The 23,688-nt window shown below is 37.9% G+C and overlaps 1 protein-coding gene across 3 annotated transcripts; it reads left to right on the forward strand.

The window, feature by feature from the left end:
• map3k14a (mitogen-activated protein kinase kinase kinase 14a) lies at positions 1-23,462 on the forward strand. 3 transcript variants are annotated; one of them, XM_079821606.1, is made up of 16 exons: positions 1-137; positions 10,754-11,003; positions 11,099-11,138; positions 12,028-12,223; positions 13,895-14,209; positions 15,069-15,203; positions 15,306-15,435; positions 15,588-15,716; positions 18,185-18,283; positions 18,359-18,516; positions 18,663-18,813; positions 18,899-19,246; positions 21,286-21,395; positions 21,621-21,756; positions 22,610-22,710; positions 22,818-23,462. In XM_079821606.1, exons 2-16 carry the CDS (start codon positions 10,763-10,765, stop codon positions 23,034-23,036), a joined length of 2,508 nt encoding a protein of 835 aa, XP_079677732.1. In that variant the 5' UTR covers positions 1-137; positions 10,754-10,762; the 3' UTR covers positions 23,037-23,462. The 3 variants fall into 3 exon arrangements, with proteins under 3 accessions (XP_079677732.1, XP_079677731.1, XP_079677733.1); XM_079821605.1 differs by lacking the exon at positions 1-137 and adding an exon at positions 377-445; XM_079821607.1 differs by lacking the exon at positions 1-137 and adding an exon at positions 6,944-7,068.
• Positions 23,463-23,688: the final 226 nt, after the last annotated feature.

Below are 23,688 nucleotides of genomic sequence, written 5' to 3' on the forward strand. Positions count from 1 at the left end.
GTGCCCAAACGTGCTGTCTAGTTAGGCTGCTTACTAGGTTTTGACAAGCAGCCCCAGTCTTCCTGTCTAGGCGATCAGAAAGAGTTCGACACCGTTCGGCACAAGACCATTCTCCTACTTGATTAAACACAATTAAGGTAAGTCCCCTTAACTCTACTGAATTACCCTTATAGTCTCCGACAGGAACGCCTGTCTTTAATTCTGAATTCCCAACATTTGGTCTCGGAGGATTTTTTCCCTGATTTTTGCGAAATGGCGGCGCGAAGGAGGAAGTTAAAGCGCTTCTTTATGTCATCGCTTTTAAAATGTTTTAACTTACGCAGAACGCTCACGAATGCTTTCAAAATATTGTTAATATAGCCTAAATGTATAAAAGACTGAGAAACAAGAGTCGTTCATGTGTGAAAACGAGGAATTTCGTGCACAAATCTGTTGGATATCAAATGTAAGACAAGTAACGTTAAAGTTTTGTTTTCCCTCCATATTATGTGTAACATAATCATTAAATATATACGTATTTTATTAAATTGCTAACATTTAACAGTTACCTTGAGTGTGCGAGCGTGCGTGCGCGCGCGTGCAAGAATCTACAGTAATAGGCTACACAGTTCATTTCCTTCAGTACATACAAGAGTTCAGATGTCTATTATCATGTGTTTAATGTCTAACTATGAAAGTATTTCTGTAATGCTACGGAAGTCTCATAGTAACAGCCTTTTTATGCATTCTGTCTCTCTTGGTGGCAAAGGGGCCCCTGACAGTTATTCAGGGGGTCTGTTTGCAGTGGGCTGATCAACAGGTCTCCAGTCCCTGAGTTTTGACTTTTAGCAGGACTTACTCAGGCCAAAAGCATCCTGTTCATGTGTGGGGGCGTGGATGAGTCATGCCTAATCTCTCAATGTGTGTGTGTGTTTAAGGCAAGACTCTACAGGAAAAACCATTGTTTATTTCATGCTCTGGTCAATTTTGAGATTGTGTGCTTTGTTTCCATAGCATGCCTTCCTTAAAACTAGCGGGAAGCAAACACACTAAATACAAATTTAAGTGTGTAATGTGTATGCGTCTGTAGGCTGAAGAGCCAAAGTCCATTTACTGTAGAACCTATGTATAAATTCTTTGGCAGCACTTTCATACACCAAACGTTGCAGATTTCATATCTTATGAGCGGTTTGTTCATATATAATTTGCCTGATATATATAGTGTGTTTTCAGAAATGCCATTTCTATGTTTAAATATGCAAATTAGGAATTGTAATTGTATACACACAAATTTGCATACATTTCCACATCAAAAATTTGAGCAAAAAGCCAGGTTCAGAATTCTTGTTTCATTTTGTTGACATGTTAGATATGTCAAAATAGAGGTGTTTACAGAGAAGATTTCAAATATCTCTTTTTATCACCCATAAAAATCAGAAAATACTGTCAACAGCCAGAAAGAGTTTTTAGGAATAGTATGTTATATAGATTTTTGTTGTGGAAATGTATGCAAATTTGTGTGTATACAATTACAATTCCTAATGTGCATATTTAAACATAACATTTCTGAAAACGTGTAATACAAAATTTAATATCTTAATCTACTGTGATTAACTGAGAAAGTATGGTGAAATTTATTAGTTGCTATTTATTTCCCTAATTAGTCGCCAAATTGGAACTTATTCTTTGATTTTCATGTTTCAACCAGTTTACGCTTCCGTCCATCGTATTTTTGAATGAGTAAACAAGTGAAAAGACAGTGGTTTAGTGATAAAGTGATAAAAGCTAAAATGACTTAAAGGTAATTGGCTTGCAGTAAGCAAGTACTGGTCTTTCAAACACATAGTCATTGTGAAGTGGACATTCCCGCTGGTTAAACCGATTTGTTTTGTCACAGACTTCAGTGGTAAGTAAAAGGCTGTCATTATAGCTCTTAGCATGTGTGTTTTCCTTCTCGGCCCCTTCCCTGGGCCTCAATACCACACTGTTCCTGTTTGAGCTGCCGAAACATCCACACTTCCGTATGCCATGGCCCGTTGAATCCACTGTCTGTCATTTTGTGTTTTCTTCCTCATCTGCCTGTCTTTCTGCACTCTCACTTCTGCAAAAAAACATTCAACGTTAAAAAACAAAAACGCAGAACCTGCATGCTTACTTTTAACCTGCTGTGAGTTTTGATGCGTTGGAAGAAAAGTCAAGTCCAAAAAGGAGTTTTTGTCTGTTACAAGCTAAACCGCACCGTTTGAACTGTTAATTAGAAATGACAAATTCAAGGTGTGGCTTAACTCCCAGTTCTGTTGTAGCCTGGACATAATTGACTGTGACAAATGTTTGCAGTGTGAAACTTTCTTTGCTAGTTATGTTTTCTTTTCTCACTTTTTTGTCACTGTGGTTTTGAATAATTGATACATGTGCGGATATTAGCAAGATTTACACTACCGTTAAAACGTTTGGGGTTGGTCAGAGGATGTTTTTGAAAGAAAGTCTCTTATGCTTGCCAAGGCTGCATTTATTTGATACAGTAAAAACATTAATATTATGAAATATTATCAAATAATTGTTTCAAATGTAGTTTATTCCTGGGGTGGCAAAGCTCAATAAACATTCTTATTATTAGTGTTGAAAACATTTGTTATGCTGATATACATTTTTTCAGAATTCTTTGATAAATAGAACAGTGTTTGCCACAGATTAGAAACCAATTTGTGGTGGTGGGCGGGCGGGCGGGGATTTGGGGTTGTTGATTGGCACAAATATCGATTTCGATCTTGATTCAGTATCAATTCATATGTATATAGCCTACTGTACAGATAAGGAAAAATAAGTTTGCCTTTTTAGCACTATTTCAAACTATTTTAAATTATATTTGCTCACATTCATTAATATTCACTTGTGTGTGCTTGTATAAGTATCATTAAAAATATTAGGATGTAAGTTATTAACGTTTTAAAATGTCACATTTAAAGAAATCTAGTGTTTGATCATGTCTAAATGTATTCAAATGCAAAACCTAAAAATAAGTAAGCAGTTATGATCTGCAATACTTTTTTGAGCAACTAGACTAGATACATGTATATTGATTAAAGAGCCATACAGACACCTATAGTGGGTAAACCATGGCATTACAAATTATATTAATTATTTTTCCAAACACATAATGACTCTAATTTGCAAAAAAACATTGCAATACATTTTGACAGTCCACTTTAGACATTCTACTAACTATAAGTAAAATTGCAACTACATTTCAACTAACTGTTTAATTTACAACATGTCAACTAACTCTCATTAGACTGCTAGGTAAGGGTTTGGGTTAGTAGAAAAACACATTCTTGCAAAGTTACTTATAGACTCTATATATCGGTTGAGGGACCACGGTGCAGTTAGCAGATATTAAGCAGACAGTCTACTAGTACTCTAATGACTGATAGTTGACATGTAGTTACAAAGTTACTAATAGTTAGTAGATTGTCTGAACTGGACCATTAAAATAAAGGGTCACCAAAAACCGTATTGACTTTTAATCGGTAGTGTATCTTGTAAATGTGTTTAATGCTATAAAAATGTGTCAGGTGCATTTCCTTCAAAGAGAAAATAGTGATATGATCTGTAATGGAATTTAAATATGCAGTATTGTATAGACATACTTTTCGGCTGACAAGGATATTTCTAATTTAAGGACCATTCAGTTAAGCAGTCAAACCGGTTATAGAAAAACAAACAAGATGTTAGACAGAAGTCATTTAGAAACTAAAGTGTTTTTTAGCTGCTAGTTTTTTTATTATCATATAATTTTTGTCAGAATTGTGGCCCTGATACTTTTTTCCTCTCTATCCTCAGCAACATTAATAATTGGTTAACTACTTAGTCGTCTAAAACCCAAAATATACTTCAGTTTTGACATACAATATACTCCATTTATTAGTGAAAACAGGTGGTCGACACATGCGCACTAGAAAGTTTCATTATTGGCAATTAGGGCTGCAACGACGTGCGTGAAATGCGTCGACGCGTCGGCGGCACATTGTTTACGTTCTAGAATAGAACAGAAGATCTAGAATAATGGCAGCTTCTGCTCCTGGGCATAGTGAAAATGATCAATTATCATATAAAGCCAGACCGCGACATTCAAAAGTGTGGGAGTACTTTAAACAGAAGCCGAATAAAACTCTGCTTTGTTCGCTCCGTAATGCCGGTTTCACACTGCGCGCGGTGGCAGAGCAGGAGCTGTGCGCGTGGAGAGCAAGAGCTTTCACACTGTCAATCAGTTTAGCTAATTCCGCGTTTTTTCCGCGGAATTGGGCTACTTCTACACTGTTGCCGCGGGCTGTGTCTCATGTCTGCGGGTTGAAGCGATCCCAACTATGTGATATTTAGCCCCGGGAATGAGAATTTTAGCAGGCAGCCTGCAAAAAAAACACGCATATTTAACCCCCCGAACGCGATGTTTACCAGAGAACCTCCCCGAAACGCAATTGGGCTTGTTTTGGGCTAGTTTTGAGTAACGAATGGGTGGGTTTTGTTGTGAAAACCTGGCAACCCTGCTGCCAGTGTTCGTCTCGCTGAACCGTGGCGCGTGTATTGCAACAGACGGTCACATTTTCCGGGGTTCTTCTCCGACCCCAGTACGTCTCGTGCTTTTATTTATTATGGGCTGCATATATCTCCTGTTAATGCGACCCGGTTCTCCTCTGTCCCAAACACATATGCATAATAACATGCTGTATATAGGTAGTTTGCATGATTAAAGTAACATTAAAGTTAAGATATGCCTCTAGCTTAAATAATTTAAATATGTCTTTGAAGTTTGGGCAAAAACTTCTGGCAGCTTTAATCGTTGTTTATGCATGTTTATACATGTATATCTTCAAAATAGACGACTAGTTATACTATATTAAAACTATGCTGAAAGCTCCTGTATGTGAACCTTTTGCAGATAAATACAAGTGCATTTTCGTTTACTATTGACACAAATCAATAAGTAAATCATACTCAACTACTATAGTAAACAACTTTTCCTAATTAGGCTTACTCTGTATACATTTTATGATGAATAGTATCATTATATATTATGTTTAAAAAGCTTCTTGTGTTCATATATTTCATTATAAAATGGCATACTATGTACACTACCCTTCCTGAAATACAATTAATATTGTCATCATTCATTGATTTCATGTTAAAATAATATACAAATTCACTACCCTCTTTGAAATACAATAATCAGTAAAAAAGAATCATAAGATTAATCCGGAAAAATAATCGTTAGATTAGTCGACTAATCGAAAAAAAAAAATAATCGTTAGATTAGTCGACAGAAAAAATAATCGTTAGTTGCAGCTCTATTGGCAATGTCCACTGTTTGTGCCATTTTTCTCCAGAAGCAATGATCGATAAAATGTCTCTGTGCTCATTTAAACTTGTTTAAACTAAGTTGTGGGTATCTCTTAACCCCCTTACACAAGCGGTCGTCAACATGTTTTTGTCTCCAGTAGTTTGTGGTTGTTTTGTCTACTCCTTTTTTTGTTATATTGCGAAACAACGGACTGGGGCAGTGTTTTCACCTTGTGGACACTGGACAAACTATTTAGTCTAAAAAATTCAAGCTATACAGTATTAGAAATATGGCTGCATGCAAGCGATATATGCGTACACTGCTGATGATGAATGTTATGTCACTCACGTAGGCCTACGCATACCAGAGCATATGCATAAAATATGTTTTGGGCTTTAGTCTTAGAAGAACATACAGCGTTGTGTGTTGAGTAGGCTATTACACTTGCGGGCAGAATTTTTGATGTAGAGTCAGATATGGAAATCCACCGAGAAATGATTGACTTGGGCTGCGTCCGAAAACTTAAGACAGCTGACTTGTTGCCTCGCTGAGTCGCTGCCCTATCAGGAGATGACTTTGTAGGCAGCCTTCGCACTTGAAGGCACCTTACGAAACTGATTTCAGACAGACTTCTGTGGCAGTGTAACAGTTTAATAATCTACAGCAAAATAGAGCGAAAACTTACTAAGCGAATATTTAATTACTACAATAGTAATTTGGATTACTTGCTAGAAATGACATCAAAAGTGATAAACGTTAGTCAAAAACATACATTTACACACCAACTTTAACTTTCAGACACCATCTTAATTTTTTAGCTCAACTGTCACAGAATGGAAAGCACAGACAGGAAGTGAAGCAAACATTGGATTCATACGTGCCTTGATGCCTTCCTATCTTGGAATGCATCCTCCGAAGGCAGCATCTTTCAGTTTTATTGATATCAGCGAATAGTCCCCTTTCGCATTTCCGGGGTTCTCTGAAGCAGGAAATCGTCATAATTGAATAAACTTTTATAGTGGTGAACGGAGTGGGACATTTTAAACACCACAAGCTATTTGGTTGAGTGTTGTCTGCCTTCTCACAAGAAAGAATTGGGTAAAACACTTAAAGGTATAGTTCACCCAAAAATGACAATTCTGTCATCATTTACTCACCCTCACATTGTTCCAAACCTGTATGACTTTCTTTCTTCTGTGGAACACAAGAGAAGATATTTTGAAGAACGTTGGTTTACTTAACTTATTTATGTTCCACAGTAGAAAGAAAGTCATACAGGTTTGGAATGACATCTCGATAAGTAAATAATGACAAAGTTAAACTTTTAGAGTGAACTGTCCCTTTAAGATGATAAATACCAAAAAAGATAGATATAAGAAGACGTAAAGCAAGATATGAGGAGGATCTTTTTAGACGAGACAGTCTTTCAGGCAGGTGAAGTTACTGAGAGCCGGACTGCTGCCTCGGGAGGAGGAGGAGGGGAGCGCAGAGAGGGGAAATGGAGATGATTTCCCGTAAATCAGCCCCATCCAATCAGAGCGCAGCTGCTCTCAACATGGCAGACAGCCAGCGGGATCAATCATCAGAGGTGCACACTGACTAATGGAGAGAGAGAGAGAGAGGGAGAGAGAGAGAGAGAGAGAGAGAGAGAGAGAGAGAGAGAGAGAGAGAGGGGAGGGACCGGCCGGCCTCGATAGTGTTAGTAAACGATTTCTCATGCTGAGCTCTGCATTTGAAGCTGTATTTAAAAAGCGGTATGTTTTCTCTCTCTTTTGCTTTTTCTTGTGTGCAAGATTAAAATGTGATACTATTTGCTAATCATCATTGAATGCAGATGACTATATTGTAATGAATAGACTGTCAGTCTCTGCTGGGGTCTCATGTGATCATGCTGTGTGTAACTGGTTGTGTTGTGAGGAACATTTGAGGAAATACAGGTTGCTCGACTTTGTTGCAACATATTTTCCACTGCTTATATTTGAAACGCTTTGATTTGTATCTCTGAAGTCATTTTGGTGATGTAACAGCTTCTCCATTAGCTATCAAAATGGAGGATTCAGTTCCTTGCAGCCAATAAGCCGTTGGCAGCTTCTACACGGATGACGTTGGTTTTAGATGGAGGCCTGTTTTCTCTTAGTTTAGAGGTATAAAAGCTGCAGAGAGAGAGCGAGAGCGAGAGAATGAGTGGGAAAGGGAAAGGGAAAGGGAGAGTGTGGGACAGATTAACTGGGGTCACATAAAGGCGCACTGATGCAACATGCTGCAACTGCGTGAGACCTTGCAGAGTTTCTTCAGGCTGTAAAGATCTTTCCAGCTAAACAGAAGAAACAGTTGTACATGTTCATATTTTAGTGTATTCATATCATTAAAAGCTTTTAGGAATAATGATTTCAGTAGTATGAAGAAAAGAAATGTATTTGCATGTTTGACTCATTTTATACAATTTTGTTACATTACTTAGCTAAATGATTGCACAGTAATAAAAACTAGATTTTCTTATGAAAATGTAGTTGCTGCTTGCAAAACTTGCTACCACAATGTTAGAGTACTGTCAGTGGTTGCCAGGGCGTTACTATGCGGTTGCTAAGGTGTTTTAGCTTGTTACTATGCAATTGCTAAGGTGTTCTAACTTCTGAGTACTGAGTAGTTTTAACTTGTTGATATGCAGTAGCTTAGGTAATTAGTTACTGTAATTTAATTACTTTTCCCTTGAAAAAGTAAAGTAAGGGATTACTCTTCTTTTTTCTGTAATTTAATTACAGTTACTTCTGATGTAATTGAACTAAATACTGTGTTTAGACTGTAGAACTATTACATATAATACAATATTGGAATTAACATCAAAATTTAAAGTCTAACTTTAAAATGCGTGTTTTTATGTATCCTTTGCATCCTGTAGCATCTGTATACTTTGGTCAGTTAATAAGAATAATTTCTACAGTTTTATATTATTTATTTGAATTAATTAAAAGAGCTGTTTCATGTCCATCCTTGAATCACTTAACTAGTCGAGGTTGATATAGGATTTGGAAAGTAATTAGTATTAAATTACTTTTTGGAAAGAGTAATTTGTATAGTAATCTAATTACACTATTGAAGATGTAATTAGTAACTAGTAATTAATAACTTTTTTAAAGTAACTTACCCGACTGTGTGAACAAGCCCAAATTTGATTTTATGAACTGTTGTTAATCAATCATGCCAATGATGATTAATAACAAATCAATAAAGTGGATAACTTATTTTTTCAGCAGCGTTGTAACATAAGAACCTCCAAACATGATCTACATTTACATTTTACATTTATGCATTTGGCAGACGCTTTTATCCAAAGCGACTTACATTGCATTCAAGGTACACATTTGTTACATATTTTTTTGTCAATTCTTGCTTTCCCTGGAAATCGAACCCATGACCTTGGCGTGGCTAGCGCCATGCTCTACTGTTTGAGCTATTGGAAAGCTATCTATTGGCTGATCTATATAAAATCTATTGTCTTCCCAATTTCTATCAAATGAGACCATGTACTTGAAGATACCTTGTTTTGTTTGTTGAGTTATAAGCCATTACTTTTAAGTATGAATCACGTGAAATCATTAAAAATGGCTTTAGGGTGTAAAGGGGTTAAAAGTGACAGTCAACATAGAGCTTACATATCACTTATATGAAGTTTGAATGAACGGTGACCGGTAGTTGTATCGGCGGCATAAATCCTGATCGGAGCATCCCTAGATTTGAGAGGTTTTATCTTGTTGCTATGTTTTTTGTTGCTAAGATTTTCAGAGTTGTACAATTTGAGGCATCTTTAAAGTCCATAATAGATGCAGACCAAAGTAATACTTAATGTGTTAGTTCACCTAAAAATGAAAATGCGGTCATAATTTACTCACCCTTATGTCGTTCCAAACCTGTAAGACTTTTGTTCATCTTCAGGAACACAACTGAAGATATTTTTTATAAAATCTAAGCCAGTTCTGTACTCCCCGTTGACAGTCTACGCAACTACCACTTTGACACTTCAAAAAGTTCATAAAGAGATTGTAAAACTAATCCATATGAATTGAGCGGTTTAGTAAACATTTTCTGAAGAGACTCGATCACTTTATATGATGAACAGATTGAATTTTGGCTTTTATTCACATATAATCATTGATCAGAGAACATAAACGTGAGAACATACCTCATTGGGTCTTGAGGAAGTTTAAGCTGCGTAACACACGAGTTCTCACACATCAAGTGAACACGCTTGATCTTCCGTTTACCACAACTGATGTGTGTGCTGATGAATGTTTATATAGGAAAAAAAGCCTACATTTAATCTGTTCATCATATTAAGCGATCAAGTCTCTTCAGAAAATGTTGACTAAAGCACTCAATTCATATGGATTAGTTTTACGAACTCTCTATGAACTTTTTGAAGCATCAAAGTGGTAGTTTTGTAGCTTCCAATGGAGGGACAGATTTTATTAAAAATATCTTAATTTGTTTATCGAAGATGAACAGAAGTATTATGGGTATGGAACGACACAAGGGTGAGTAATTGAGGAATTTAATTTTCATTTTTGGGTGAACTATCCATTTAGGATAGGCGTGGCATGGCTAATATTAGTTTTATGAGCACCACTAACAAAAGCTTTAGTGTATTTCCAAACAATGAGGAAGTGAACCACACCTTCTGCATTTGAAAATGTTTCATCGACCAATCAAACAAGGAACAAGATTGTCTTGATACCTCCCACATATACCCACATTAAAGTAGTGAGAAATAGTCGCTGACGTAAGGTTTATGTTAACAAGTGAATTACTTTTGTAAATCATCAGAGATAGAGCTCTGATATAATGTTCTAAATTAGGACTTTTTCAATACCCAAATGAGTCCTTATAGTCTGATTATTACTGGCTAGCTTATTTTAATGTGGGTTGTCCCGTCAAACGGTGTCAAAACACTGCAGCAGTGGTGTGAGCCGAACTGAGCAAGCCTTCATTTTGATAAGCAGAAGGCTCATGTTACACCCTCAGCAGCTCCTCACGTTCCACAGATCAAGTTTGAGGAGCAGGAAGTGTTAAAGTGAAGAATAGAGTCTTTGTGTTCGCCGAAAATACTTAGAGCACTGTCCTCTGTCGTTTTCAGCAGGTACAAAGTTCAGGCTCTGTGACCAATCACTGTTAGAATGAAGACTAAATGGATTTGTATCACCTTGTTTTACCTGAAAGAAAATACCCTCCCCTGCCAGTTAGCGTAACCAGCACCAGTTAGTGAAGGCCAGGTGTGTGGGATCTTTTTCCACGGAGCAGTTATGATCTTGCTATGTGTGTGCGTGAGACAAAAAGAGAATGAGGGCCCCTATTTAAGAACCGTGAGGTTTAGTGATACGCATTTAATGTTACTGAGCAATACGAGACTGAATTGATTTATCGATCTATTTCTTTGTTTCATAGAATTTCAAGATGCTGACTCAGAGAATCTGGAACTCCACCGTCCCGTTCTCCCACATGGATCACAGTGGTAGCAAAGCTCTCAACGGTCTCGGCTCGAACCCAGTCTCTCACACAGAGAACAAAGGAGGAGTGCTGGACAAAATGGACCCGTTGAAAAATCCCTTCTACTGGAACCTCATGTATCAGGGAACTGCCAAACTTGAGTGGAAACAAGGGACGGAGAAACAGTCCATTATTGCACAGGCAGAATGTAAGTACTGATTTAAGGAGAAAGAATGAAATGATCATTTCTGTTGATAATATTTCCAAATATATTTGGGCTGAATTGTTTCTCTTTTTTTATAGGCGAGTCCCAGGATTCGCAGGAGTTCTGCCCCAATGGCAGGTAAAAACCTATGTGACTGTCACACAGTTATTTTAAAGGGTTAGTTCACCCAAAAATGAAAATTATGTCATTAATTACTTACCCTCATGTCGTTCGACACCCGTAAGACCTCCGTTCATCTTCGGAACAGAAATGAAGATATTTTAGTTGAAATCTGATGGCTCTGAAAGGCCTCCATTGGCTCAATGGCACGTTACACTCTCAAGACCCTTAAAAGGTACTAAAGACGTCGTTACAAAGTCCATCTCACTACAGTGGTTCTAAAATAACTTTATGAATCGGCGACAATAGTTTTTGTGCGCAAAAAAACCCTAAATAACGACTTACATAGTGATGACGATTTCAAAACACGGCCTCATGAAGCTTCGAAGCGTTATGAATCAGCAAGTCAAATCAGCGGTTTGAAGCGCCAAATTTCAGCAGTTTGGCGGTTTGACACGCGATCCGAATCATCATTCGGCTCACTGATTCATAATGCTTCGAAGCTTCATGAGGCCGTGTTTTGAAAACGTCATCACTATATAAGTCGTTATTTAGTATTGAGTTTTTTTTGCGCACAAAAACTATTGTCACCGATTCATAAAGTTATTTTAGAACCACTGTAGTGAGATGGACTTTGTAACGACGTCTTTAGTACCTTTTAAGGGTCTTGAGAGTGTACCGTGCCATTGAGCCAATGGAGGCCTTTCAGAGCCATCAGATTTCAACTAAAATATCTTCATTTCTGTTCCGAAGATGAACGGAGGTCTGACGGGTGTTGAACGACATGAGGGTAAGTAATTAATGACAGAATTTTCATTTTTGGGTGAACTAACCCTTTAATAACCAGAATGAATATCACTACAACTTACTACATTACATATCACTACATTTCATTTCATATTTTCAGCCACAAAAATGGGCCACATGTTGTCGCCTCCATATCGCCTGTTGGCTCCATCTCTCGTGGCCGGCCCAGAAGGAAACGTCGTAAGAGACAGCGGCGGAGACAGGTTGAAAAGGACAGCCGTTCGAGCGAGTTTGTGGGAGTCACTGGAGTGCCGGAGCAGGACAGCGGCGAGGGCCTGTCATCATCTCTCATTCAGGTTAGACTGAATTAACGGTAATTTGTGTAATTGTCATAGAGCTGAGAGAAGGGCATTGCACAAATTAGGTTGAATTTCATGAAAGATGTATGCAACAGCTTTGTTCCAAAGCCTAGTGAGCTGCCTTGATGTTGGCTGTCTAGATAGGCAGCTAAGCATCTCTTTCAAGGACACATCAAGGACGATAACTTTTCACTTCTCAAGTCGTGACATATCGAAGATACTGATTCCACCTCCGCTGTTGTTTCAAGTGAGAATATTATCTCAACAGCTGTTAATGAGCAGAATTCATTTAAAGCACACCTTTAAGCAAAGCATTTAAAAATCTGGACACAATATTTTTACAGTTCAGAAAAGATTGGTTGGCCAACTGAGATTTTACTATATAGAAAAAGATGAACAATTTATTAACAAAAAATGTTTTTTGGTAGTATTACAGCACACTGTGAGTGTTTATTAGCTCTATTTGTTGTTTGCTTTTGGCATTTGATAAGAGCGATTGGACCCCAAAAAGTGACATGCGACGTCAGACATAACAAGCGGATTACGAAAGTTGTAATAATCGTTTTGAACATAACTTTAACTCATCAAAACATTTACATTTATGCATTTGGCAGACGCTTTTATCCAAAGCGACTTACATTGCATTCAAGGTACACATTTTACATTTTGTCAATTCTTGCTTTCCCTGGGAATTGAACCCATGACCTTGGCGTTGCTAGCGCCATGCTCTACTGTTTGAGCTATAGGAAAGCTCAAAGCTCAAAACATGTTAAGCAATTTAAATTTTGTATTAGTTATACAAGATTCATCTAATTTTTTTAAAGTCAGTTTAATATAATTTAAGTTGAAATGACTTATATAGCCAGTGTACTTAAAAATGTAATTTAATGTAGCAACTGAACTTGTACAGTGAATAGAGAAGTCCATACCATAACTATAACAATAATGACACAATAAAAAGAAAAAGCTTGTGTATATAAGGCAGCAGACAACATAACTGCAGTGTGCTATTATAATAAACTAAAGGTTCTTGTCTGTTGGTGTGTGGACACTAATATAGTTATCGTTATATTTATTTTTTGTTCTTGGTGTTAACGGGTCTGTTAATGCACTAAGCAATTGAATCTAGCTGAATCTGACATTAGCAGATTCGATTAGATCTTGAAACTAATAAGCACTATAAACCTAATATTGACTAAATTAATAATAAAATGGCACATTTTCTATTGATACTTTTCTGTAGTGAATAAAAAATGGTTATTTATTACTTTATCACTTTTGGATGCACATTTTCACAGCAATGCATCCTGGGATTACGTAATTGATGACGTATACATCTGATTGCATCTGACGTATACGTATGCTGATCTTTATTTTATCAGCGTAGTTCTTCTGATGTAAATAAAGTCTTTTGATCGAATTTAAGACTAGGCTGTTGTCTCAGCTGTTAGTTTGTTATGTCCCAGAGGAAATCCAGTGATTAGCTAAACTCTGAGTCATGTCTTGACTTTAGCTCTCCCTAGAGGCTTGAAGCATTAAACTAAGGGACACTTTTACAGACCCAAACAGATTTTTTCCCCCATAATCTGCATTGACTTTACACAGTGCTTTCAAGTGTTTTTCTCTCTAATCCAGTCCAGTCACCTTTGTTGTTTCCTCTTGGTTCAGGTTAGAGACCCAGTGTGCATCAGCAGCAGCAACGGTAGCAGTACATACAGCAGCGGCCTCAGCACGGAGAGGGTGTCCGTGCAGGAAACAGAGGGTCCTTATCAGTGGGAGTCCTACCAGAGCTATGCGCTAGAGAGTGAGGAGCTGAAGTCTCCACAGATCCGCCTGGGTGTTAAGGGCCTGAGGAACTACGTTACTCCCGAAGATCGCTGCTTTGCACATAGCTTCGTCAAAGACATTCTGAGAGAGGAGAGGGAGAGAGATGAGGACGAACGAGAGGAGAGCGACAAGAACGAAGGGATCCTGTTTAAAGAGGTGAATTTAAATGCCAATTAGAACATAAGGCGAAAGTTATGTTGAAATTGACACATGGATGAACTCATACCGAAAGTGTGTGATGCATAGATGGGTTCTCTTGCACGCTAAGATGCAAATTTACATACGAGTACACAGCCTAAAAGTCATACAAGCACACACAACCCAACACCTCTAAAAAGGCAATACAGATAAAGACAACATAAGCATACTAATACAGAGAGGAAGAGAGAGAGAGAGTGAGAACACAGGCACACTTGCCTGCGTGTGTACACATAGCCAGAAGTTGACTTGCGGTCGTCGGTTTCCTGTTTTTCTTGTGTTCAGCAGTGTTTCGTGTTTACCTCACCAGCCTAGTTCTGCTTGGGGAGTTTCCTTTACAAAAAGAAATAAGCAAACAGTAAAAAATGTCTTCACACACTTACTGTGCTTGTCATGTGCTCTAATATGACATTACTAGACAGTCATTTTATTGAGCCATTTAGTGAAGCAATATTGAAGCATGGTCGTAAAATGAATAGTTGTAGTTTATTAAGTAAATTTAGGCATTACAACATTATAAGGAACATAAATAAAAGAGACAAATTTACTCCAGTTCCAAGTAAAAGTTTTATTTTTTCAAGAAATTAATTGTATTTTTTTTATGCACTAATGCACATCATTTATCTATACGCTCAAGCTCAAAAGTTTGAGGTCAGTCATTTTTTTCCCCAAAGAAATCAATACTTTTATTCCGCAGGGATTCATTAAATTGATCAAAAGTGGCAGTAAAAACATTTATAATGTTACAAAACTTTATGTTCATCAATCTTTCTGTATCAAAATCAGCATTCATAATGTCATTGTGTCCTTTTTTTAGGGGCTACAACCAGTGAACTATGAGTACAGAGAGGGACGGGAGTATGAACGCTGCCAATTTCTCAAGCAGGGCTCCTTTGGAGAGGTCTACAGCATTAAAGACAAAGGCACCGGGTTCATGTGTGCCGCCAAAAAGGTATATGTGACCTTTGTGTCAAGCTTATTCTTCTGGCAAATGGCACTGCTGATATTCAAATGATATTCTGTTTTCACTGAGCCTTTGATCCTGTGTTTTCAGGTGCCGTTGGTGAGTTTCAGCAGTGAGGAGGTGGGCTCGTGGAGTGCCCTGCAGTCTCCTCAGGTAGTTGAAATGTTTGGGTTGGTGCGTGAAGGTCTGTCCATCATCCTCTTCATGGACCTCAAATCCAGTAAGAACTCAAAGCGCACTCGTAGACACGCAACACACAGCCTCTTTATTCCCTCATCCATTTCTTAGTTCATTATTTAGCATATCTGGTGTTCTGCACAAAGGAAGTCTCTAGTGGGGAGATGGAAAGTTTGATCCACTCTGTTTGCACAGGTTCTCTAGGACAGCTGGTGGAGGAACGAGGCCGCTTGCCAGAGGATCTGTCCCTGCACTACCTTCAGCAAGTGCTGGGGGCGCTAAACTACCTGCACAGGAAGCGCGTCCTTCACCTGGACATCAAAGGTACATGCAGAATGTAGGCTGGATAGCTAAAAAGGCCTTTGAGGGATTTGATTGGTTGATAGGAAGCTAGGTGGAATATTAAAAACAAGTCTAAAGCTTGAGCATTTGTTCTGTCCTCTATTCACTAAACCAGACTGTCTCTATTTAATTTACGTGGAACGATGACATGATATTAACATTTAACATTAAAATGTCTTCACTTTGTTTATGTGGAAAATGGACATCCCTTTTTTGGTCTCACTTCCTTCAGATTCACAGTTCTTTGGAAACTGCGTACAGAAATGAAAAAGCACAAGTGAGATGTCCTAAATATCGCAATTGTTTCTTCTAGACAGCAATTGAGATTAAATGCAGAAGAAATTAAGACTTTTGTCTCCTACTTTAAAGATTTTTCCCTGAGTAAAATGACCCTTTTAATCTTCAGATTTGCCAAGATACCAAAAGTCAGACATCTCAATACAAACTAGTTTCTTATAACGGAACAATAACTAGTTTCCAAAATCGTATGTCAGTTCTTCAACAGTTATCTTAATGTAAATTTTAGGGGATACACCTCAGACAAAGTTGATATACACCAGTGTTGGTATTGTTAACTAAAACTATTAAAAATAGTTTTCTGTTATTAAAATAAAATATAAATATTATATTAAAGCTGGCAGCTTAATAAAATAAAAAAAATAGAAATAAAAAATTATTGAACCTAATTAAAAAAACTAATAAAAGGACAAAAACACATAATACAATTACTAAAACCTAAACTGAAATGAAAACTGAAAATATAAAAATGAATGCTAATTAATAAATACTTATTTATATAAAAAATAAATAACATAACAATACAAAATAAAATAACATTGAAATGAACCATGACTGATGGACTTCGGCCTCCTGAGCTATAAAAGAGCAGTATATGAGCAATAAAATGGCCTTATGTGTTCTGTTCTACAGAAAGTGCTGTAAGAAACACGTTGTCATAAAGCCATAATCAATCTGAAGAATTACAGATATGCAGTTGAAGACATTGATTTTAATATTGTGTTGTGTGGCTGGGTTTAGATTTTTCCGTAGAATGGGGTGAGACAAACAGCACCTGTGGTGAGAGAGAGAAAGAGAGAGAGAGAGAGATATCAGAGTACATTGTGAGCAACCCGGGGTTGGGAATTTCCCATAGCATGACTCATGTGGTTCAGATGAAGGGGGGGGGGGGGGGGACAAGGAGAAAGAAACAAGACACTGACTGAAGAAGTGACCATGTATAATGCAGAAGAACACAAGAGATTAGATGAGCAGCTTTATGTCTTCATAATCCATTAAAAATGGATAAAGCGCAGTTAAATTCAAGCAAACAGTAAAACAAACCGTTCTGCTCTGACATTTACAGCGCCATCTGCTGTCCAAATACCCTGCATTTTATTATCAGTGTTTTAATCTTGTCTTTTATTTTCTTCAGTCGACAAGTTGTGGTTTGCAATTTAGAAACCGAAAGACTGTCAAACTCAAATTTTAACTTTTCCTGGAACCGGCCAATCACCACTTCTAGAGCAGAGACTTATGGGAACAGATGTGCCCATTGGAAAACAGCTCGTTATGCTGCTTGATATAGCAAACTGGTATTTCTTACCATATTATTTTAATGCATTATCATAATTATAAACACACTGGTTTGTAGCAGAAATAGTTTTACCACTGTACTTTGTTAGTTGGCTAATGAATCAGAAGTCTTGTACATTCACAAAAAAACCTTACTTTTGCGTTGGAAGGTATATAGTATATAGGTAGTGCCCCCATTCTGAAATCTTACCAATAGTTAATTAGTTGCCCGGTTTCCCAGACCAGACTTAAGCTAGTCCCAGACTAAAATGCATTTTGAGCTGTTTTAACTGAAAGCCATTGTTTTGTCTCAAGATGCACAAACACAGTAATGTTTTTTTCTAAGGCATGTTTATAAAAGCTACTTAAATGTCCTAATTTAATTAAGTATGATACATTTTAAGCTGAAGCACTGTCATTGGGATGCATCATGACACTCTTGAGAATGAGAATCAATCAAAAAGACTCAAAAATCTATTTGAATAGCTTGTTTCACTCAAATACTGTTCAAACGTTTGGGTTCGGTAAGATTTTGTTTATGTTTTTGAATGTCTCTTATGCTCTCCAAGGCTGCATTTATTTGATACAGTAAAAACAGTCATTTTGTGAAATATTATACAGCATTATTGACAGCATTTATTTGAAATAACATTATACAAAGCTTTACTGTCAATTCTTATTAATTGAATGCCTCCTTGCTGGAATACAATGTATTTCTTTTGAAAAAACAAAACAAACTTACTGGTCCAAGCCTTTCTGAACGGTAGTTTAGATTTTAAGTATTTCTCAGGGCTTTTCAAAGTTATTGTTCAATTAAATAATTGACTGTCTGTCTGTTTTTGTGTGTGTTTGTTCTCATGTTTGGGTTTTATTTTCAGCTGACAACGTTTTGCTGTCAGAGAACGGGAAAGATGCATTCCTGTGTGACTTTGGGTATTCGGAGAGATTAGGCAAGCACGGGCTTAGTGATGGTCAGGGTAAGTACCTCAACCATATTTAAAGAGAATATAGACACATGCATGAGTTGAGCAACTAATTTGGCATGTTTTTAGGGCTGAAAGGCACAGAGACTCATATGGCACCTGAGGTGGTGCTCAATGAGCCCCGGTCTTCAAAAGCAGACATCTGGAGCAGCTGCTGTATGCTTCTGCATATGCTCAATGGCTGTCATCCATGGACCCGCTACTATTCCCGTCCACTCTACCTCAAGGTAAGCTACGATTAGAAATCATCAGGCCAAATAAGGTCCTCCCACTTTTAAAATCACATTTAATTTGAATCATTGTTTTGTGAAACCTATATGATTTGCATTCACTAAACGCATAAGAAATATTGTTTGTGTTTGCACGGTGACAGATAGCAAAAGAGCCTCCACCTTTAAGGGAAATCCCAAGTGACTGCAGCTCCAGAACGGCTGATGTCATAAAAGCAGGACTGCAGAAAGATCCAATCAAACGAGCTTCTGCCAAAGAACTCGCTGTTAAAACTGCTAAAGCACTTAAAGAAGGTACCAATGAAGGAAGCATGCAACACTTACAAATGTCTGAATATGAAATATTATACGATTAACAATGTCATCAATTTATTTGCAGTCGGGGGACTCCGCAGTCCTGCAAGAGAAGGAACTTATATGAAGCCACTGGGGAAGCCAGAGAAATCAGACCCCGCCCATTCAGCCACACCCACCGCATCCCATCACGCCACATCCTCTCATAACTCTAAGCTGCAGTGGATGAGCTCAGAGCAGAAGAGGAAAGAGGAGGGTGATGGGGAACGTAATGGCAAACCACACAAGATAAAGCAGTGCAAACACACAGAGGAGACGAGAAACGATGACCATTCTCCTCCGAAGTCACTGCTCCACATTCAAGCCATTTCACCTGAGCCGCGAATCATCAGCAAGACCAAACCAGAACAAGAGATGCGGAGACTGGAGATAGGTGAGCAGCCCATCACATCCGATCATGTGATATTCAAATGAATGCAGACTTGGTGAGCATAAAAGAACTTTCCAAAAACTGTACCAGCCCCAAATGTTTGAACGGTAGTGTATGATAAATTACTTGCGTTTTCAGAATGACCATAACATTTCAGATGAGTTTTAGTATTTTATCTAGAAGGGATGCAACAATACAGTCCGGTTCGGTTCGGTTCTGAGGCCTTGTCTCATCAGTTTTTTACTATTCTATTCTTAGGCGACAAGAACAGCAAGAGGTTAAGGAGAAAAAAGACTATTTTTTATTGCAATACTCTATAAAATATACATTGATTCTTATTAAAGCTACTGTATTAAAGTTTTTCAGTCAAGAGCAGTGAGTGATTTTCTCTTTGTCTTTTGTTGTTGTATTAACATTAAAGGGATCGTTCACTCAAAAATTAAAATTGTCATCGATTACTCGTTTTACACCTAAATAAAGTTCTTTCTTCTGTTGGACGTAAAATATATTTTGAAGAATGTTGGAAACCAAACAGATCTGGTCCCCTTTGTAGGAAATAATAATATGGAAGTCAATGGCTACCATCAACTGTCTGGTATTGAACTGTCTGTTCAACAGGAGAAATGAATACAGGTTTGGAACAATATTAGAGTGAGTAAATAATGACATAATTTTAGAGGTGAACTGTCCCTTTAAGGACAGCTTGTTCACTAGGCTGCGCTGCTGTCAATTTAAGACCGGCCCGCATCACAGAGACACAGACACACGCCGATTTTACTTTCACTTTAGACATAACCGACTGTGTTTATGTTAACCTTGTGTGTGACAGTATTAGCGCAGTAAGACTACTTAGTCCAGTAATCACGTGTTTGACAGGCGTTTAGTGTGCGAGCTCGGAAAAGCGCATGTGCATAATCTCGCAAATTAAATTTTTAACCGGCAAGATTTTAAAACGCATGCAAATAATAAACTTTCGTGATTGTGAAAACTATAGTGTTCCGTGAGTATAACTCTACCACTAACGTGTGATGTGAATGTATGTCGCGTTGTTCAGTATATTGGGATGGAGGCAAATGATAGTAGAAAAATAATAAATTAAATGCAAAACCGAGCACAAATTCACAAGCCCGTATTGAACCGTGAATGCCGTACCGAACGGTTCAATATTATATTGAGAATTGTGGCATCCCTATTATCTAGTATTTTATTCTGTAAATTTGTTCCTATAGTAGTTCATCCACATGTCTTCTTAAAGGAACACTCCACTTTAAAAAAAAGGCTCATTTTCCTACTCCCCTAGAGTTAAACAGTTGAGTTTTACCGTTTTCGAATCCATTCAGCCGATCTCCGGGTCTAGTGGCAGCACCTTTAGCATAGCTTAGCATAGATCATTGAATCTGATTAGACCGTTAGCATCTCGCTCAAAAAGGACCAAAAACTTTCAATATTTTTCCTATTTAAAACTTGACTCTTCTGTAGTTACTTCGTATACTAAGACCGATGGAAAATTAAAAGTTGCGATTTTCTAGACCGATATGGCTAGGAACTATACTCTCATTCCTGCGAAATAATTAAAATAGTCCCCAGCACACTCCCTGTTGTCACGTTGGTTATGTTGACGGAAGTTAGCCTATTTTCAGGTGCTGTGTAATACGGCAGCAAAGTTAAAAAATATTGAAAGTTTTTGGTAATTTTTGAGCGAGATGCTAACGGTCTAATCAGATTCAATGATCTATGCTAAGCTATGCTAAAGGTGCTACCGCCAGACCAGGAGATTGGCTGAATAGATTCGAAAATGGTAAAACTCAACTGTTTAACTTTAGGGGAGTTGGAAAATGAGCCTATTTTCCTTTTAACAAATAAAAATGTATCCACCGCAAAGGAACATATGTTTTATGTCCAGTGGTTTTTTTATGCCATATCCCAAAATTAGCATCAAAAATATGTTGATGGAAACAAGCTGCTTGCTTATATTCATTCTGAACCGTGGCATTGCAGATTATAATTGTAACATTGAGTTTGCTCTCTCACTCTCTCTGCAGATTTCTTCCTTAGTAGTCTCTCCCAGCCTCATTCTGCAGAGATACAGGAGCAGCTGCTCTCTTGTCTCAGTAGCGACTGCCTCTCCAATAGAGAATACGGGGACAAGAAGGTAAACAAACCCAGGCATAAAGTTCAGGATGCTGGATATGAGGCAGCCTGTAATTCCTTCTAACCTAATGCATGTCTAGTAAATACATTAAAAGGTTATTAAGAGGGATGGTTAAGACCACACTTCCTGACAACTCTCAGCTGTTGGTTGCTAGTGGAGCATCTCCCTTTGACCAATTACAGCTTATTTGAAATTCAAAAGGTTTCCCGCTTTCCCTCTCTCCAGGATTCAGGACGTTGGTCAGTCGTCGCTGGCGATGATGACAGCTCAGGCGTGTTTTCTTACAACAGCCAAGATGTCCAGAGCTTCAGCAGGGACTGGCTTGCCCCCACGCGTCAACCTTCGCCCCGCTGCTTTGAGGGTGTGTGAACAAATCTTTTGTTTGGCACTGAAAATAAACTTTTAGCAGTCCATACCAACACCAGTGAAAATACTCAATATCACTCAGATGTGTCAAGTACCGAAGTACAAATACTTTGTTACCTTACTTAAGTACCAAGGGTGCCGCAGTGTTCATATTACGCAACACCTGAAACTAGGCTAACTTCTGTCAGCACAACCAACGTGACAACCTGCTTGCACAGGGAGCGTGCCTTGTAATCATGGAGACATTTCTGAGAGACGATTCAGAAGATATTTACTTTAGTGCACATCCTGAACTGTATCTATTTGAACCGGAATACACTGAAGATTAGGTTGTCAGGTTGGTTACGTTGGCAGAAGTTAGCCTATTTTCAGGCGCTGCGTAATATCACTGCGCAGCTGCACTCATGCTACTTTATTACGCAGGAATGACAGTATATTTTCAAGCCATATCGGCCTAGAAAATCACAACTTTTCATTTTCCATCGGTCTTAGTACATGATGTAACCACAGAAGAGTCAAGTTTTAAATAGGACAAATATTGAAACTCTTTGGTTATTTTTTTGAGTGAGATGCTAACGGTCTAATCAGATTCAATGATCTATGCTAAGCTATGCTAAAGGTGCTACGGCCAGACCCAGAGATCGGCTGAATGGATTCGAAAATGGTAAAACTCAACTGGTTAACTCTAGGGGCGTTGGAAAATGTGCCTATTTTCAAAAAAAAGTGGAGTGTTCCTTTAAACCAGTGCTTTTGCCACATTCACACATGCCGTTTGTGTGATATTTTTAGATTTGATCATTTATCATGGTTATTTGTGTCATGCTCACATCTGTTCTTTGTTTCTTCAGGGGTGGATGTTTATATCAGGGACTTTGATGGCAAATGTTTTCATATTCGGGAGACGCCCAGGGTGAAAGTAGGCCACATCGCAAGAGGAATCAGCGATCAGGTAAACAGTGTGTGTGTGTGTGTGTGTGTGGTGTGTTTATGCAGCAAACATTTTTTCTGCATTACTCTTTGTGTTTGCTTGAGAATAATATCTTCTCTCTCTGGCAGATCTCAGAGAACGTGTTCAGTCTGCAAACAGAGGATGGTTGCATTGTGCCCCATGACAAAGAGGTCCTAGAGAGCAGCCTGTTTCTGCGTTGTGTCCCTGCCCCTGACTCCAGCCACTATCATCAGTACGGACACAAGTCTTGCTGCACCCTCGCCCCCGACTGCAAACTTCCATGGAGCTGGAGGATCAGGGAGGGGGTGCTCGAGACTAAAGACTGATCTCTCCATCCTCAGTCCGTTTCTGTCAAGCTGCCTGTTCCAGTCGAAATACCTTTACATTGAATTTGAACTGAATCTGTATTCATGGATCTCATCTGTGCCTCTCATCTGTCTAACTTTTGAGCCATTGTCATATATTATTGGTTTATATTCGCATTATTTTGAAGTAGAACTGACTATGCAGGTATTTTTTTTGCATTGTGTTGTGAAGATCATGATGAAGATCATGATGGGCCTTCATGGAGCAAGATCATCAACGGCAAGATTTTAAGGCCTTTAGTCAATCAAGTATACGCCTTAAACTTTAAGCACTAATGAATTAGTTTAAAATGTCAAAATGGTTGAGCTGTGGGACATCAAAATGAAATGATCACTGATCTCCTTTTATCTGCATTTTAAAGATTCAATAAAAACTAATTCTTTACATTTTTTTTGCAGTTCTCTCAATTATTTATGATTGATAATCGACATGTTCAGTATTGTGCAATAATCAATAATAATCTTATTGATCATTTAAAAGTCACATGTCAGTAGTAAAACTAGTTAGCTGGAACATGTCACTACATCAGTGTTATTTTAGTATTCCTATCTTTTATTTTAAATTTCATATTTTTAATCTTAGTATTATTTATTTTGCTATTTGCTTTTCATT

The sequence above is a fragment of the Gobio gobio genome (assembly GCF_949357685.1).
Source record: "Gobio gobio genome assembly, chromosome: 1".
In the NCBI taxonomy this organism is placed as follows: Eukaryota; Metazoa; Chordata; class Actinopteri; order Cypriniformes; family Gobionidae; genus Gobio; species Gobio gobio.

What these genes read in the sequence shown, in the direction of transcription:
- map3k14a (XM_079821605.1), top strand. Translation starts at nt 398, where the DNA reads ATGTGTGAAAACGAGGAATTTCGTGCACAAATCTGTTGGATATCAAAT. An exon ending in AAGGGATCCTGTTTAAAGAG is followed by an intron (nt 14,210 to 15,068) that starts GTGAATTTAAAT and finishes TCCTTTTTTTAG; the next exon opens with GGGCTACAACCAGTGAACTA. An exon ending in TGCTAAAGCACTTAAAGAAG is followed by an intron (nt 18,814 to 18,898) that starts GTACCAATGAAG and finishes ATTTATTTGCAG; the next exon opens with TCGGGGGACTCCGCAGTCCT.